The sequence below is a fragment of the Peromyscus maniculatus genome, chromosome 19, assembly GCF_049852395.1.
Source record: "Peromyscus maniculatus bairdii isolate BWxNUB_F1_BW_parent chromosome 19, HU_Pman_BW_mat_3.1, whole genome shotgun sequence".
In the NCBI taxonomy this organism is placed as follows: domain Eukaryota; kingdom Metazoa; phylum Chordata; class Mammalia; order Rodentia; family Cricetidae; genus Peromyscus; species Peromyscus maniculatus.
In genome coordinates this window covers 25,663,287-25,680,147 of record NC_134870.1, presented here as the reverse complement: position 1 = coordinate 25,680,147, position 16,861 = coordinate 25,663,287, and the positions used below count along the sequence as shown (strand labels likewise).

Sequence of the window (16,861 nt, the reverse complement as noted above, 5' to 3'; positions counted from 1 at the left end):
GATTCAAAGGCTCTTAGGATGCTGAGTTCCGTAGCTTACCTGCCCTTTATGGATAACTGCTCTGCGTATGGCCACCTGACTCTCAGCCCCGGTTTGATCTTGTCCCTCAAGGCCTCATCAAGGCCAGTAGGCTGTCTGTCCTTTTCCACCCTACGGCCAGGCAGAAAGTTTGGATCCCAATACCTATCATGTGTCCTGCATTATGCTGATTCTGCAGGGGGAATTTGACAGACGCGGGTCCCCGAGCTCACAGAACTGTCAATCCACTGAGAGAGTTTGACCGGTTAACAGCCTTTTACAAAACACAGCCAGTAAGTTCCTGGGTTACCCACAGCAAGGTTGGGGGTTTGGGTTGCACACTGACAAGGTACCCAAACACAGCTTGGGTGTCAAAAGAAGCTTCGTGGAGACAAACGTTACATGTAAAGATACGAAGGATACCTTAAAGGAAGAATGTTGAGGGGGTGCCACTGGAGGATCTTAAGTAGGAGAGAAAGATGTTTTTAAAGCCTTTCAGGTCTTCTGACAAGACAGGAGTGGCCGGTCCTCGCTGGCTTGTTCTGTACATTTTGTAGGTTCAGGACTTGCTGAATCCTCTTGCACTAAACTGTAATGTTTTTGTGGATAGGAATTGGTCTCACCTGTACAGCCCCTGATATGCCTAGCCCAGTGTCTTGGTTCATATTAATCCTACAAGTGTTCCTTTAATTAAAAAAAAAAAGATTTATTTTATCTTAGTTATGTGTATGTGGGGGAAGGAATATGTGTCTGGGAGTTCAGGTGCCTTTTGAGGCCAGAGGCATCAGATCCACCTGGAGCTGGAGTTACAAGAGGTTTGAGCTGCCATATGGGTGCTGGGAACCAAATTCAGGTCCTCTACAAGAGATCTTAACTGCTGAGCCATCTCTCCAGCTCCTGCAAATGCTAGTTTAAAAGAATTAAACTACTCCATTCCTTTTTGTTTGTTTTGTTTTGTTGTGGTTTTGTTTGTTTGTTTTTGAGACAGCATCTGTCTATGCTTTAAATTTTAAGGCAGGAGACATTGCAAGCAAAGTATTATTTTATGAGCAATGTCACCTCTGTCCATGCAGCACAAAGAAATGGGCCTCTCTCTACACTGCACTAAAGGAAAGGTATTGGGTAGAGATGCCTCACAAGCCCTTCTTCTGTATCTAAGTTAAGAGCATTTGTTGAATGAGTACTGTAAGTATGGTGAACATTTGGGGCTTTGTGTTTCTGGCATTTAAAATTTGTTCTTGGGTACACACTGTATTTTCTGTGTAGTATCCCAGGGAAGATGTTTGTTGGAGTTTTAAATGGAAACTTTGAAGTCTCCATGATGTCTTTAGTCATCTAAAGACACTACTTCACACTTCTTTGCACTTATCTACAAGCTGCCTCACAGAGAGCTAAGGCAAGTAGCAAAACTGTAGAGCTGGGCATAGCAGCATACGGTTGTAATTCCAACACTGGAGAAGCCGAAGACCAAGGATTTGAGGCCCGCCATAGTGAAACCCCGTCTCAAAAAAAGTGAACCCCAGTCTAAGTTGGTTTGAACTGGAGGTTGATTGGCTGTTGTTTTGCAGCTTACTTTGATGCCATTAGAAGAAACAAATACTCAGAAGACAGACGACCTGGCAGCCATGATCCCTGTGCATGCTGTAACTGCATGAAGGCACAAAAGGAAAAAAAGTCTGAGAATGAGTGGAGTCAGACCCGGCAGGGAGAGGGGAGCTCCACTTATACAGAGGAACAGCTACTTGGGGTACAAAGGTAAGCCTGTCGTACAGTGGTTCTCAAACTTTCCTAATGCTGCAACCCTTTAATACAGTTCCTCAGGCTGTGGTGACCCCCATCATAAAATTATTTCCTTGCTACTTTTATAATTGTAATTTTGTCACTGTTGTCTGGATGTCTGAATCATATGCAGGATATCTGATATGTGACCCCGTGAAAGGGTCATTCAAGCTCCAAAGGGGTCACGACCCACAGGTTGAGAACTGCTGTTGTAGTAGGAGTAAATAAGGGATTTTTATATAAAGTGCTTAGGAGAGTGTCTCAGGATGTGCTATGTAACTGCTGACCTGTGTCATGACCATTTTTCTTTAGTTTTATTTATTATTTTCTGTGTGTAGATGTTTTCCCTGCATGTATGTCTGTGTACCATGTGTGTACAGCCCTCAGAGGCTCAGGGCCTTGGACGCTGGAACAGGAGTTACAGGTAGGCAGTTTTGAGCTCCATGTGAGTGCTGGGAATCAAACCCGGGTCCTTTGGAAGAGCAGCCAGTGCTCTTAATCACTGATTCATCTCTCCAGACCCCATTATTGTATTATTGAAGGACACCAGCTTCTTGACTTTAGATGAAAGACTGGGTAAGAGTGGAGCATTGGAATATAATGGGAGTTGTGTGGTTTGCTTTAAGAGGAGCCGAGAAAACAAAGAAGGCAGGGGCTGAGGATGTAGCTCAGTAGTAGAGAGAGCTTTGCCTTGTATGCGTGAGGCCCTAGGTTTGATCTCCAGTACATTAAAAAAAATTAAAAAGATGTCTTTTAGCCAGTGATAATCTAGGTTTGTAATCCCAACTAGCCAGGAGACTGAGAGCGGAGGTTTGAAAGGTTAAGCCCAGTCTGGACTACAAAGTTAGTTCAAGGCCACACTAGGCAACTAGGAAGACTCAGTCTCAAAATAAGAAAGTGAAAAGAGGACTGGGGATATAGTTCACAGGTGGAATGCCTGCCCAGCATTGCAAGACCCTGGGTCCCTGCCCCCCAGAACCACAAAACAAACAAACAAAAAAGAATCTACAGGGTAGGCATGGTGGCATAAGTCTGTTGTCACAGAACTGAAGCTGAAGCAGGAATATCTGGGGTTTGAGACTCTGGGGAAAAAAAAAAAAGACCAAAACAACAAAACCCTACATAAGAAGGATAAAGGAACTAATACAAGAGTAGCTATAAATGAAACTGAAAATAGGAAACAATAGAGAAAAACCAAGAGTTAAATTGACTCTTTAAAATGTCAACAAGATTGATGAAGTTTTAATTATACTGCCCAGGGGGGAAAACAATACTCAAATGACTAAAATCAGGAATGAGGCATGCCTGCTTGTGCAAACCTATAATCCCAGCACTCTGGAGCAGGAGGAATAGGCAACTTCCAGGGTGGCCAGAGCTACATAGGGAGCTGTCTGCTCCTCAACACACAGACATACACGAAATCAGGACCGAAAAGAGAGGACAGCACTACCCTTTTTTTATTATTAATTTTATTTTTATGTGTCTGTGTGTGGATGTGTGCACATGAGTGCAGATACCCACAGAGACCGGAAGAGGGCATCAGATCCCCTGGAGATGGAGTTATAGGCAGCTGGGAGCCACTTGATGTGGGTGCTGGGAACTATAGCGTAAGCAACCCTCTCTCTTTGTTGTTGTTGTTTGTTTGTTTGTTTCTATGTGCTGGGATTAAAGGCATGCACCACTATACCCTAGGAGACTTTGTTTTGTTTTGTTTTGTTTTTGTTTTTTGGCTTTTCCAAGACAGAGTTTCTCTGTTTAGCCCTGGCTGTTCTGGAACTCACTCTGTAGAACAGGCTGGCCTTGAACTCAGATTCACCTGCTTCTGCCTCCTGAGTGCTGGGAGTAAAGTTATGTACCACCACTGCCCAGCAGCCCTGGGAGACTCTGTCCAAGAAAAAAAAAAAAAAGGAAGAGAGAGGAAAATCACATGGAGATGGAAGGGACCCAGAATAGCCAATACAGTTTTTAAAAGAGATCAGAGTTGGATGAGTAATGCTTTAAATTTTAAACTTATTTCAAAACTGCAACAATGAAGACCATCTGACAGATGTGAGGACGAGCATGTAGCTCAGTGGAATAGGCTGAGAGTCCAAAAATAAACCTCGTGTTTATGGGCCCTTGATTTTTACTGTTGTTGTGTTTAGATAAGATTTCTCTGTAGATAGACTGGTTCCAAGACAGACTTATTCCCAGTAAGTCTTCTACCTCAACCTATCAACCACTGAGCCTAGCTCTGGTTCATTCTTTGTTGACAAAGTGCCCAGACATTTTAATGGAGGAAAGAACAGTCCTCAGCAAATGTTCAGACAACTGAATATTCACATGAAAAGGACGAACTTGGACCCTAGTCTCACAGACACAGAAAACCAATCAGGGCAGGTGTGGGGAGTGATGCTATTTTAAATCCAGCACTCAAGAAACAGGGATGGGTGGATCTCTGTGAGTTTCAGGACAGCTAGGGCTACACTGTGAGACCCTGTTTCAGAAAGAGAGAAAGAGGGAGGGGAAGAAAGAAAATGTAATTTTAAAAATAAGATGAAGAGTGAGAAAGGAAAACATCTGATGTTGATCTCTGGTCTGGATACATACATACACACAAGAAGTCATTCTCCACTACATGGAGAGTTGGAACCCAGCCTGGACTACATGAGATTCTATCTGGAAAAAAATAAAAAAGACCAAGTATAGTGTGTATGCTTTTAATCCCAGCACTTGGGAGAGAGACAGAGGCAATTGGATCTTTATGAGTTGGAGGACAGACTGGTCTACATAGAAAGTTCCAAGACAGCAAGAACTACATGGAAAGACCCTGTCTTAAAAAAAAAAAAAAAAGACCAAAACTGCTCCCCATCTCCCCAAAGTGAGAACCGCATAACAATTTTGAAAGATAGCCATAAGGGCAGATGTGAGAGCATACATCTATAATCTCAATGTGTGTGAGGAATGGAAGCAGGAGGATTAAGACTTCAAGGCCAGCCTTAGCTACATAGTGAGCTCGAGGCTGCCCTGGGCTGCTTGAGATGCTGTCTTAAGAAAACCAAAGAAGAGAGCTAGCTAATTCTTTCAGCTTTGCTGTTCTTTGATGCCTTTCAGGATCTTAGCCTGAACTTTGACATAAAGGCTAACATACTTGTGCCCACTGATGTGAATATAGGAGGGGTGGAAGGTACACCCAGGAGCTGCGTGAAGTCCTGAGGTCTGGGGAGGAAGACTTGGATGTTTCATAAATGGGTTCACTATTTCTCTTAGGTTTGTTTTGGGGTTCACAGGTTGGAGAAGTATTGTTTAGCTATTTAGTTATACAAATAGAGCCTCTGTAGATATACGTACTTTTAACTTTTTCCTTTTCAGAATCAAGAAGTGCAGAAATTACTATGAAATCCTGGGTGTTTCTCGCAATGCCAGTGATGAAGAACTTAAGAAAGCTTACAGGAAGCTTGCCCTGAAGTTTCACCCTGACAAGAACTGCGCTCCTGGAGCAACAGATGCCTTCAAAGGTTTGCCCTTGAACTCATGTCTGTCTGCCCTTGTGGTGTTGGTGGTAGCAATTTTGTTTGGTTTCAAATCTTATATTTATTTATCTTAGTAGGGGCACATGTGTGGAGGTCAGAGAACAGCTTTTGAGAATCAGTTCTCTCTTTCCATTCTGTGGGTCCCAGGAATCAAGCTCAAGGTCATCAGGCTTGGCAGCAAGCACCTCTTACCCTCTGTCTTAGTTAGGATTTCTATTGCTATGAAGAGATGCCATGACATGGCAACTCTTATAAACGAAAACATTTAATTGGGGTGGATTACAGTTTCAAGGTTCAATCCATTATCATGACGGGGAGCATGGCAGGGTGCAGGCAGACATGGTGTCGGCTACATCTTGATCAAAAGGTAACAGGAAGTGGACTGAGACAGTGGGCAGTATCTTGAGCATATATGAGACCTCAAAGCCCTCCTCCACAGTGACACACTTCCTCCACAGTGACACACTTCCTCCAACAAGGTCACATCTCCTAAAAGTGTCACTCCCTTTGGGGGCCATTTTCTTTCAAACCACCACACTCCACTCCCTGGCCCCCAAAGGCTTGTAGCCATATCATAATGCAAAAATGCATTCAGTCCAGTTTCAAAAGTCCCCATATAGTCTATGACAGTCTCAAACTTATTTAAAAGTCTAAAGTTCAAAGTCTCTTCTGAGATTCATGCAATCTCTTTTAAGTGTAATCCCCTGTAAAATAAAAATAAAAAAACAGATCACATACTTCCAACATATAATGGCACAGGATATACATTACTGTTCGAAAACATAGGGAAGGGAGCATTGTAACTAGAGTTTCCCTGCCTTGCCCACAGTCAGGACAAATCTGTCACCCGCCAGTCCCACAGCCACTCAGACCCAACCAAGTAAACACAGAGACTTATATTGCTTACAGACTACATGGCCGTGGCAGGCTTCTTGCTAACTGTTCTTATATATTAAATTAATCCATTTCTATAAATCTATACCTTGCCATGTAGCTAGTGGCTTACCGGCATCTTCACGTGCTGCTTGTCGTGGTGGCGGCTGGCAGTGACTCCTTCCGCCTTCCTGTTCTCTCCATTTTCCTCTCTGTTAGTCCCGCCTATACTTCCTGCCTGGCCACTGGCCAATCAGTGTTTTATTTATTGACCAATCAGAGTACTTTGACATACAGACCATCCCACAGCAAAGCATAGTGAGGAAATATTGGACCAAAGCAAGATCAAAAACCAGCTAAGTTAACTCCAAACTCTGAATCTCCATGTCTGTTGTCAAAATGCTCTTCAGATCTCCAATTCCTTTCAGTTTTGTTGATTGCAACACACTTTCTTGCATTGGGCTGGTTCCACTCCCTGTTAGCAGCTTTTCTCAGCAGGTATCCCAAAGCTCTGGCATTTCTAACATCTTGGATTCTCCAAGGCAATCCAGGTTTCACCTTTACATCTTCACACAATAGCCTCTCTAGACGTCCATGCAGGGACATCCCTGACACATGCCTAGCCTTAGCAGCTTTCCTTAGTCTCAGAGGCAAATCTTGTAACTCCTTTCTTCTATACTTAACTCTAAAGCCAGAACCACATGGCCAAAGCTGCCAGGTTCTGCTGCTTGCTGGGGCTGGAACATGGTCCCTTTGTTCAATTACATCTTCACCAGCTTTCTGGTTTTGATTGTTAACCTTTACTGCCTACTTGGCTGTCCTTGAACTTGCTCTGTAGACTAGGCTGGCCTCAAATTCAGAGATCTGTTGCCTCTGCCTACTGAGTACTGGAATTAAAGTTATGTACCACCATGTCCAGTTAGATTTTTTTTTTTTTTTTTTTTTTTTTTGGTGTTTCAAGACAGGGTTTCTCTGTGTAGCTTTGTGCCTTTCCTGGATCTTGCTCTGTAGACTGGGCTGGCCTCGAACTCACAAAGATCCACCTGGCTCTGCTTCCCGAGCGCTGGAATTAAAGGTGTGTGCCACCACTGCCCGGCAGTTTGATACATTCTTATCAACTGATGATTAACACAGTTCCCTCCTGCCTTCATGTACTTACATTGATTTTTTTTTTTTTTGAAAAAGTTTTGCGCTTTTTTTGTTTGTTTCTTTGTTTGTTTAATAACATCTTTTGTGGGGTGGAGAGTTGGCTCAGCAATTAAGAGTACTTTATTATTTTATGTGTATGAGCGTTTTGCCTGCATGGCTCATCTGATTCCCTTTGAAGCCAGAAAAGGGCATTGGATCTCCTTGGATTTGAGTTACAGATGGTTGTGAGCCACATTGTCGATGCTGGGGATGGAGCCCAGGTCCATGTCAAAGACATAGGCAAGAGCTGTGTAGAAAACTCCGCCAAGGGCCATGAGGGTCAGTCCAAGTCGTCAAGCACTGTGAGCTTTGTCAAGCATCGACTTCAGGACGCTTGGCATCATCATCTCCCCTTTTCTTCTAACTTGTGAAGCATGGGATTCAACTGTCAAGGCTGCAAACCTTTGGTCAGTTGTCCGATGACAACTGGGAATAAGGAAATAAAAGGCGACACTGTAAGAATGCTGATGCCCAAAGTAATAAAAAAGGACCAAGAGTTGGTACATGGGAGCATATAGCCAGGAAGAAAGAGTCAGTAATCTTCTCCATGGTGGAGGAAGAAACAGGAGTCTGAGCTGTGTGGGAGATTCTTTGGTGAAGGGAGGCCATATCCATGGATGAAGCAGAATTATTCCAAATACCTTGTTAGTGTACCTGAACTTGACCCCAGTCATGTTCTGTGTCATTATATGGAATAGGGGTCACACTAATCCTTTTAAAAGTAGAGTGACATTGTACGTTAAATCTAACCTGAGTGTTGTTTAACTGATTTCCTATGAAGAGAACAACTTCCTCTAAGTGTTGATATGATCCCAAAGACCCCTATCAATTTGTTCCTGTAGCATAAGTGCCACAGAAAAGTAGGAAAGTTGATCAACATGAGTGACAGTATGAACATGCTGAACGAGAGCAGCTGTAGACATTATAAAACTGGCCACAGTACCTATTAGAGCTGTGATCCCTAAGATTAAGGCAGCAACAAAACACTTAGGTCACAAGAGAGCAAAAGAGATCTGATCTAGGACTTGTAGCCCAGGATTATCATACCAAGGAGTAGAACCCTTAACAGGCAGAAGGACGTATGGTGGCTGTCTAATGAAAACGTAACATCATAGGAAGAAGCAGCAGTAATGCAGTTAGTAATTATACAACCCAAACAAGAAAGCCTAAAGGAACCATGTCGGTCATAAGAAGTAAGAGAACCTTGAGGTCCTTGATGAAGGATAGCAGAGGAACCTCCAACAGAAGCACAAATAGGTTAGTAACAACCAGGCCCATACAAAGGGTGATACAACAGAACTTTACGAGGAGAGCAGAGAGGAAATAAATCCTTTTGTAAAGGACATTTACGGAGAGAGGTAGGAATAAAGTTGGAGTGGGCCAACCACAGGTATACCAAGTTTGAGGGAATATGGATTGAGGGTCATAAATACATTTTCATTTCTTAGATTCAAAATGTTTTATAATCAAAGCTAGAATTATTAACCGACCAGACAGTAATGGTAAAAGAGGCATTAAAAGGATGATAATGAGGGCCAGCTGGTGGTAGCACATGCCTTTAATCCCAGCACTTGGGAGGCACAGCCAGGTGGATCTCTGTGAGTTCAAGGCCAGCCTGGTCTACAGAGTAAATTCCAGGACAGGCACCAAAATTACACAGAGAAACCCTGTCTCAGAAAACCAAAAAAAAAAAAAAAAAAAAAAAAAAGATAATGAACAGAATTATTTGCAAAGCCACAAGAAAACCATTTAGGACAAGTTTCTCTGGAGGAACTATGTGTCCATACATTATCCAGTGTGGAAGGATCAGGACAAGCAGGGTATCCAGAAGGCAATGGCACATCAGTAGTCTCATATTTACTATCCTTGAGGGCAGGAAGCATAATTTGTAGATCCCAAAGATATATATGTTTGTTAACAGAGGTAATAGTTATTCTACCAGGGGAATCAGCAAATCAAAGCATGTTGGATAAGCAAAAACTAACCAGTAACTGGGGAAGCAGAATCAGTGTGAAAACAGATGGGCAATGATCAGAAACACCTTGGTATATAATATTATCACATTCCCGATGGAACAAATACTCACTGCTCTCTCCTCCCATAAGATCCACAGCATCGGCTATAACTTTAACAGAAGCGAAGTCCCATGTTGTAAAATGAAAAATAGGAGGATCAGGTAAATAAGCCCAGTATGTGGCTGCATCACAGCCAGGAAGAGCAATAGACCTCAGTTGTAATTAGAGATACCCCAGCAAAAAGCAGATTTTCTGGTGTGCACAGCAGCGCCTAAGTTTCGATCAAACTTTCAGTACGATTGCTGAGCGACTTCAGTTTTCCCCAAGTTGGTACTGGCTGCTACCTGGAAGCCAGGGCAGGAACACCAATGAAGTTTGTTAAGAGCCGAGCCAAAGATTCAACTGAGCAAGATGGAGGAGGAGTGCCTGTTTGTGCAGAAGCAGGGGGAGGATCACGAGTGTTGTCTGCTGAGTCGAAGTGTGAGAAAGTGGTTGTGGTGGATCAGAGGCAATTCCACAATAAGGCCTGATGAGTGGATCCCGGATCCAGATAAGTGAGTCTGCATTCTGTGGAAAAACACAAACATACCCTCAACCCAAAGCTGGCAATATATCGGCACCTTGACAGGTTCCTGTAATCACGCCATTTTACCAAAGGTTTTGGGGGAACGGAAGACTTAGGCTCCCAGTGTCTTAAGAACATAGGGGAAGTCCCCACTTCCTCTCTACTAAGATGATTTAGAACAAAGAGTGGGTGGGGAGTGGTATTTAAGTTCACCTCTTGTAACCTAAAATCACATGCTTTAAGGGTCTGATGGGCTTTTCCCACAATGGCCTGACCATGTAGGTTATAGGGAATACCCGTAGTATGTTTTATATTAAATGTCAAACAAATTTGTAAATGTTTTACTAGTATAAGCAGGAGCATTGTCTGTTTTTAGCTGTTGTGGCATACCCAAATATGAAAAACAAAAAAATGTTGAAACATATCTTTTGTAGCCTCTCATTGTACAGAGGCAACAGTAATATGGGAGAAGGTATCCACACACATGAACAATAGAAAGTTTGCCAAACGGAGGAACATGAGTAACATCCATTTGCCAGAGATTGTTAGGCCCGAGTCCTGGGGATTTACTCCCATAGGCAGAGAATGATAGGTTTCTGGACAAATGGCACATGGACAGACCATTTGCCGGACAGTCTCCCTTGTTAGAACAAGTTGATAGCATAAAGCATAGGAGTTTTGATGATGAATTTTATGACTAGCAACAGCTTGTTCTACAGCTGATCAAACATAGGGCCTCATAGCAGGATCAGCCAGCCAATTACTCACTGTCCGGGACCCCTGCAGATTAGAATGTGTCCAGAAATGACTTACAAAGTATGGGAGGTTCTAGTGTAAAAAAGTTTGTAATTTAGGTAAGAGTGAAGATGTAATGGATTTGTTTAGAGCCAGAGTAGCGGTTTCAATAGTCAAGAGAAGTTGGACTACATATTGTTGATAGACCCCAGATCCAGGGTACTACCTTCTCGGTTGGGTGCCCCAAGAACCCAGACTCCGGTCCAGTTGATGCAAACAGCAAGAGGTTTATTGATGTGGCTGTACAGTTGGGCTACCCTCCTCCCAAGAGCAAGAGTAGTGCCTACTGCAGCCACATGGGTACTTTTAAAGGAAAAACCCACAAAAGCCATAAGATTATAATTCCCATACAATTTCATTTCGATTGATTTATGTCTAGAGGCTAATTTCACAAGATCATGGCCTGATCACAGGGTGGGTACAGTCACACCCGCATGCACATTAATTAATTAATTTATTTTTTGAATTACACTCATGATATTAATCACATTTGTGGTATTCATAGATTACATTTGCAGTATTCATTCAAATATATATATTTATATATTATATATAATATATATTAATAAATATATATATATATATATATATATATATATATATATATATATATAATTTTAAATGTCGAATGTCATTTCTTGAAGTGGGTAGGAGGTCTTAATTACAGGCTTACAGCACAATGGGAGGACCCCGGAGGGCAGAAGTTCGCTACTGATGTTTTACAATCTTACATCTAAGCTGTTAACGCCCATTATTCAGGATATACATACAAGGAACTTCCCTTAAGCATTCAGGAGGGTGGAACCTGGCAGGGAATTAGCATTGGGAGGATATCAAGGTCAAGGTCCGCAAGCAAGGTAACAGTTACCCAAAACGAGGGCCAGGGCCCTGCAGATCCCCCTTTTATTAAAAAATGAGCTTCTGACTTGGGTTGCGTGGGACGTCAGCAGGTCACCTTACCCGTCATGGAGACGCCTGCCCAGGCCACACAGGTGCTCTGTCTTAGGTTGGTGAGTGCCCCCAGGCATTACCCATCTCTGAATACTCATTATCATACCAGCTCAATCGTGTATGAGCTGCATGGTTAGTTGCTGCCCAAGATCTCAAAGTGGCACTGGGCTTGCAATCTGTGTGTTCGATACAGAAAAGACCAACAGAGGTCCTAACCCACCCATAACCAGTAGGCTAAAGGCAACTGAGCCATTCCCTTCCTTATCGAGCCATACTGTACGTTGGAGTCCTTGTAAGATAGTATCCCAAAAGCAAATGGAACTTGAGTTGATAAATTTATAATTTTCAAAGCCAATCGAGATGTATATAACTACTGAATTAAATTTATCATGCCCAATAGAATGAAAGATTAACTGTAGTAGCTACTTTTGTTGCCAGGGTCTCCACTGTGCTAGCTGTAGTAAGCATTTATGAAATGGTAATCCCAGAAACAGTAGTAGCAGTGTGCGCCATTGTTATAACAGCAACAGCGGCAGCAGCAATGTCAAATTCTCTTCTGGATTGTGTGGACATCCACTGGCATGGATACAACTCCAGGAACACGAACTACCAAGGCCTGTTTTTCTTGATCTGAGCATGACTTTGGCTGGCAGCTCTTCTGGAGAATCCAATCTCATGGCTACAGTTCCTAGGCTTACATTAATGCTTGCCAAAGCTGGCCATATTGGGTTCTCAATCTCCATTGGCATCAGAAGGGTAGGTTTTTTCATGATATTCCATTAGGTCTCTGTCATGTTGGGCTTCAGCAGCAGCCACAGGGCACGTTCAGTGCTTAGGAATCCAAAGAGGAACCTCATTGTCCTGAGGAAAGACATAAACCAAACTCAGGGGCCACACCAACACTAGATCGGGTCTCCTCTGCGTGCTAGTAGAAAGATCCTTCCATGAGGCATCTCTTAATAGAAATCTCTTTACATTGTTACATTGTGGCAGGGGTGGTTGGGTAATGGCTGAGTCAGTTTGCCCTTGGAACTAGCTTTTTAGTTCCCCATTCTCCTGGGGCTCGGGGGGTGTAAGCCTGAAGGGTTAGGGTCTTTCATTGTGAATCAGAGTAAAGAGTAAAAGGACAGTTTTGTGGTTTAGTGAAAGCAAAATTTACAACAATTAGTTCTGTCCTTTGTGGAGAAATTTCAGAAGTTTCTTGAGTAAAGATTCCATCATTAATAATAGTCACAGCCTTGCCTTTTGCTGATCCATCAATAAAGACTAGAGCTGCATTGGGCAAAGGCTCAGTAGAACAGTATAAGGGAAAAGGAACCTGTTGGTTTTTTAAGAATTGCTATAAAGGGTGACTAGGCAAGTCATATAAAATCTGGCCTGTAAAATCAATTAGCACAATCTGCCAAACTTCTGAATGTAAGAATCATTCAGTCAGTTGTTCATTATTATAAGGCACTATGATACTAGAAACATCCCTACCTATTATTTCCTTGCATCCTATTATTTCCTGTGCTTGCATCCTTTGGAAATCACAAGGGCCACCAGAGTAACATAGGAGGTAACAGTTTTTCTAGGAGTGACAGGTAGATGGATCCATTCCAAGGGACCCTTCTGCCATAGCACACCCATGGGTGTATGAGCAGTAGGCAATACTATTAGATCCCATAGTTCCCATGGTTCATCCAGTTTTGTGCTCTGTAGTGCTGTTTATTAATAGCCTGCTACACAAATGGCAGTGCATTTTTTTCTTCATCAGTTAAGGAACGTGGAGACCTAGGGTTGGAATCACCTTTGAGAATATCAAACAAAGGCTTAAGCTCCTCAGTGGTTAACTTAAGAAAAGGACGAATCCAATTAACTTCTAAAATGTTTTGAAAATCATTTAATGTAGTTAATTTGCTTAAATCAAGATTTAAAGGTTGATGGTCCATGTTATCGGAATAAATAATTCTCCCTAAATAGAAGACAGGTGGCTCTACTATATTTTCTCAGGAGCAACTGACAGGTCAAAACTGGTGAGTTGACTAACAGTAGTTTGTAAGACATTTTGTAAGAAAGCTCGATCTGGGTGAGCTAAAAGATTATCATCCATATAATGGACCAGATATATGTCTGGATAAGTGAGTCTAACTTTTGTAAGTGCCAAATCAACAAATTTTTGGCATAATGTAGGACTATTCTTTATTCCTTGGGGAAGAATTTTCCAATGAAAGTGTCTATAAGGCTGCTCTAAATTTACAGAGAGAAAACTAAAAGCAAATCTTTTTCTATCTACAGTAGCAAGGGGGGTAGAGAAAAAAAAACAATCCTGTAAATCTGTAGCTATTATATTATACCCTTTGGGGATCATAGCAGGAGAAGGGAGGCCAGGCTGAAGGACTCCCATGGTTTCCATGGTTCGATTGATTTTTCTGAGGTCCTATAATAGTCTCTATTTTCCTGATTTAAAAAAAAAAATATTGTAGCTGGCCATGGTGGCACATGCCTTTAATCCCTGCACTTAGTAGGCAGAGGCAGGTGGATATCTGTGAGTTCGAGGCCAGCCTGGTCTACAGAGTGAGATCCAGGACAGGCTCCAAGCTATACAGAGAAACCCTGTCTGGAAAAAACAAAAACAAAAACAAACAAACAAAAAGAATTGTTTTGCAATGACCCCAATTAAAAATCCTAATACCCGGGCTAGAGAGATGGCTCAGAGGTTAAGAGCACTGGCTGTTCTTCCAGAGGTCCTGAGTTCAATTCCCAGCACCCACATGGTGGTTCACAACCATCTATAATGAGATCTGGTGCCCTCTTCTGGCAAAAAGGCATACATGGAAAAAGAACACTGTGTATGTAATAAATAAAGTGTTAAAAAAAAATTAAATGTTTAAAAAAAAAAAAAAAAACATACAACGACAAAAAAAATCCTAATACCCTAGGCCATGTCTATTCTGTTTATTTTTTGGTTCTATTGGATATAATCTTCCTTGGCCATTTTTTTTCTAATCCCTTTTGGGGGTCATATCCCATTTGTAACATCTGAAAAGAGACAGTTTTGTTAGGGCTCACCAAAAGGAGGCCCATTTGTTCCAGAATACCACATCCGCATAAAGCGAAGGGGAGTGCTGGAATTACGAAGGGAGTAAAAGTTCCCAGTGTAGGCTTGTGAGGTTTTAGCAACTTGGGGGGCCTGTCCAATTCCATATACAATGGAAGGGCTAGAGGTAGTAGACCAATTTTGTGGCCAATCCTTTCCTGCTATATAAGAGATATCAGCCCCTGTATCCACAAGCCCATGTATTTCTTTTTCTTGTATTTTTAACGTTTTAAAAGGCCTTGACCACTGGGTGGTGGTGGCACATGCCTTTAGTTCCAACACTCAGGAGAGCCAGGCGGATCTCTGTGAGTTGGAGGCCAGCCTGGTGTACAGAGCAAGATCCAGGACGGGTACCAAAACAACACAGAGAAAACCTATCTAAAAAAAAAAAAAAAAAAGGGCCTTGACCTTTTTACTTCTTGTAACCAAAATATGTGATCCTGTGAGCCAAAGCCTTAGTTACCCTCTGTGGGATATTCAAAGCCGAATGGCCTTAAGAAAAGCAGGATAAGATTAATAATTGAGTAGGTCTCTCACCAGAATGAATTTGTATGGTTTTTACTGATGCTTGAATCCTGACCTTGATTTCCCCTATTTAATCAGAGTCGATGATCCCAGGAATAGCACGGGTCCCTTGAAGGTTGAATTTCTACCTAGAACTAATCCCACTTGACCAGGGAGTAGAGGTCCATAAACTCCTGTACGGATGGTTACATTCGGAATGTCTGGGGGTTATATGACTGAGGTCGTGGAACCTAGGTCCAGTCCTACACTCCCTGGGGTTGTCTGGAGTAACTGTTGGATTGTCCAGTGTCGTCCTGGAACAGGAAGGGATTGATCACTGTAGTCTCCTTATTTGAGGGACCTGAGGCTGGCCCCTCTGGAAGTTTCCTGAGGGGACAGCAGGAGGCTGTGCTAAATTACCTCCCTGAGTTACCATAGGCCCCCGAGGTGGTAGGGGGGTCCCATTTTTAAGAAATTTAGATCTACAATCTCTTTGCTAATGAAATCCTTTCTGGCACCAAGGACAGAGGAAATCTGGAGGATTTTTAATTGGTCCAAGCTTCATATTAACAGGAGAAGGCCGAACAAGTCCTCCTTGATTTTCATTAGAACACTGTCGCTTGTATGTCCTTTCTGACCACAGGAAAAACAAGCCCTCCCCCCATTTCCTGGTGGGGCTGCCTCTGAGGGATTGAGTAGTTGTTTTACCTTGGAGGACAGCAGCTCAGCTATGCGCTGAGCAAAAGAGGAGCTGAAATCAACACAAGCCTTCAAATCATCTGGAGTAGTTCCCAGTCCTCTAACAGGTTTTTACAATGTCTTGCAGGCATTCTTGGCTTTCTCATAGGTCAGTTGTTTAATAATTATTTCTGTAGCCTGTTCCTGAGATAGGATTTTCATCACAGCATCAGTGAGCTGAGAAATAAGTGACTCATAAGGTTCATCCCCTTTTTGTTTTATATTAACCATCCCCTGGGAAGAAATATCTGAAGTAAGCAAATTTTTCCAAGCAGCAATAACCAAATCAGAAATTAAAAGCAAAACCTTTTTAGGTATTTTTAGCTGTTGCCTAGGATCAATCCATTGGCCTACTCCCAATAGCATAGAGAGATCTATATCCTCTTCTCTCTTTCTGATACCAACTTCCTTTTTTGCTTCTTCCTCATATTCTATCTTCCATAATAAGAAGTGTCCTGGTTAAGCACATTTTAGCCAATTGGTGCCAATCATTAGGAGTCATCCAGTAACAAAATTCTCCAGAAGTGTTATAACATAAGGTGACGTGGCACCATAACAGGCAGCAGTCTCCTTTCATTCTTAAAAAGCTTGTGAGGCAGTGGTTCCCGTAAAGGTTCAGCATTTTCATCCTCTTTGTCCCCATAAATAACAGGGAAGCATCTTAAAAGAAGATCTCCAAAGAAAACTGCTTCTTGGGCAGTGCCAGAAATCCCTAAGAGTCCTGAGCTATGATGTTTAAGTTTCCCTCTTTTCTTTCTAAGAGGAGGAACAGATGGCTTGTTATAAGGTGGAGGCCAATCTTTATCATAATGTTTTGTAGCTTCTTTTAAATCAGAGGCATCAT

The 16,861-nt window shown here is 42.3% G+C and overlaps 1 protein-coding gene across 3 annotated transcripts in view; it reads left to right on the top strand.

The window, feature by feature from the left end:
• Positions 1-16,861, top strand: part of Dnajc18 (DnaJ heat shock protein family (Hsp40) member C18) — a 45,597-nt gene that overhangs the window by 4,152 nt on the left and 24,584 nt on the right. The window contains exons 2-4 of one of the 3 annotated variants that reach the window (XM_042263735.2): positions 218-311; positions 1,587-1,773; positions 5,149-5,294. In XM_042263735.2, the coding sequence (XP_042119669.1) occupies positions 1,670-1,773; positions 5,149-5,294 (250 nt within the window). In that variant the 5' untranslated portion in view covers positions 218-311; positions 1,587-1,669. Of the gene's footprint in view, positions 1-217; positions 312-358; positions 485-1,586; positions 1,774-5,148; positions 5,295-16,861 lie in introns of those variants that run through there. The other 2 variants (XM_076554973.1, XM_016009292.3) reach the window with 2 other exon arrangements.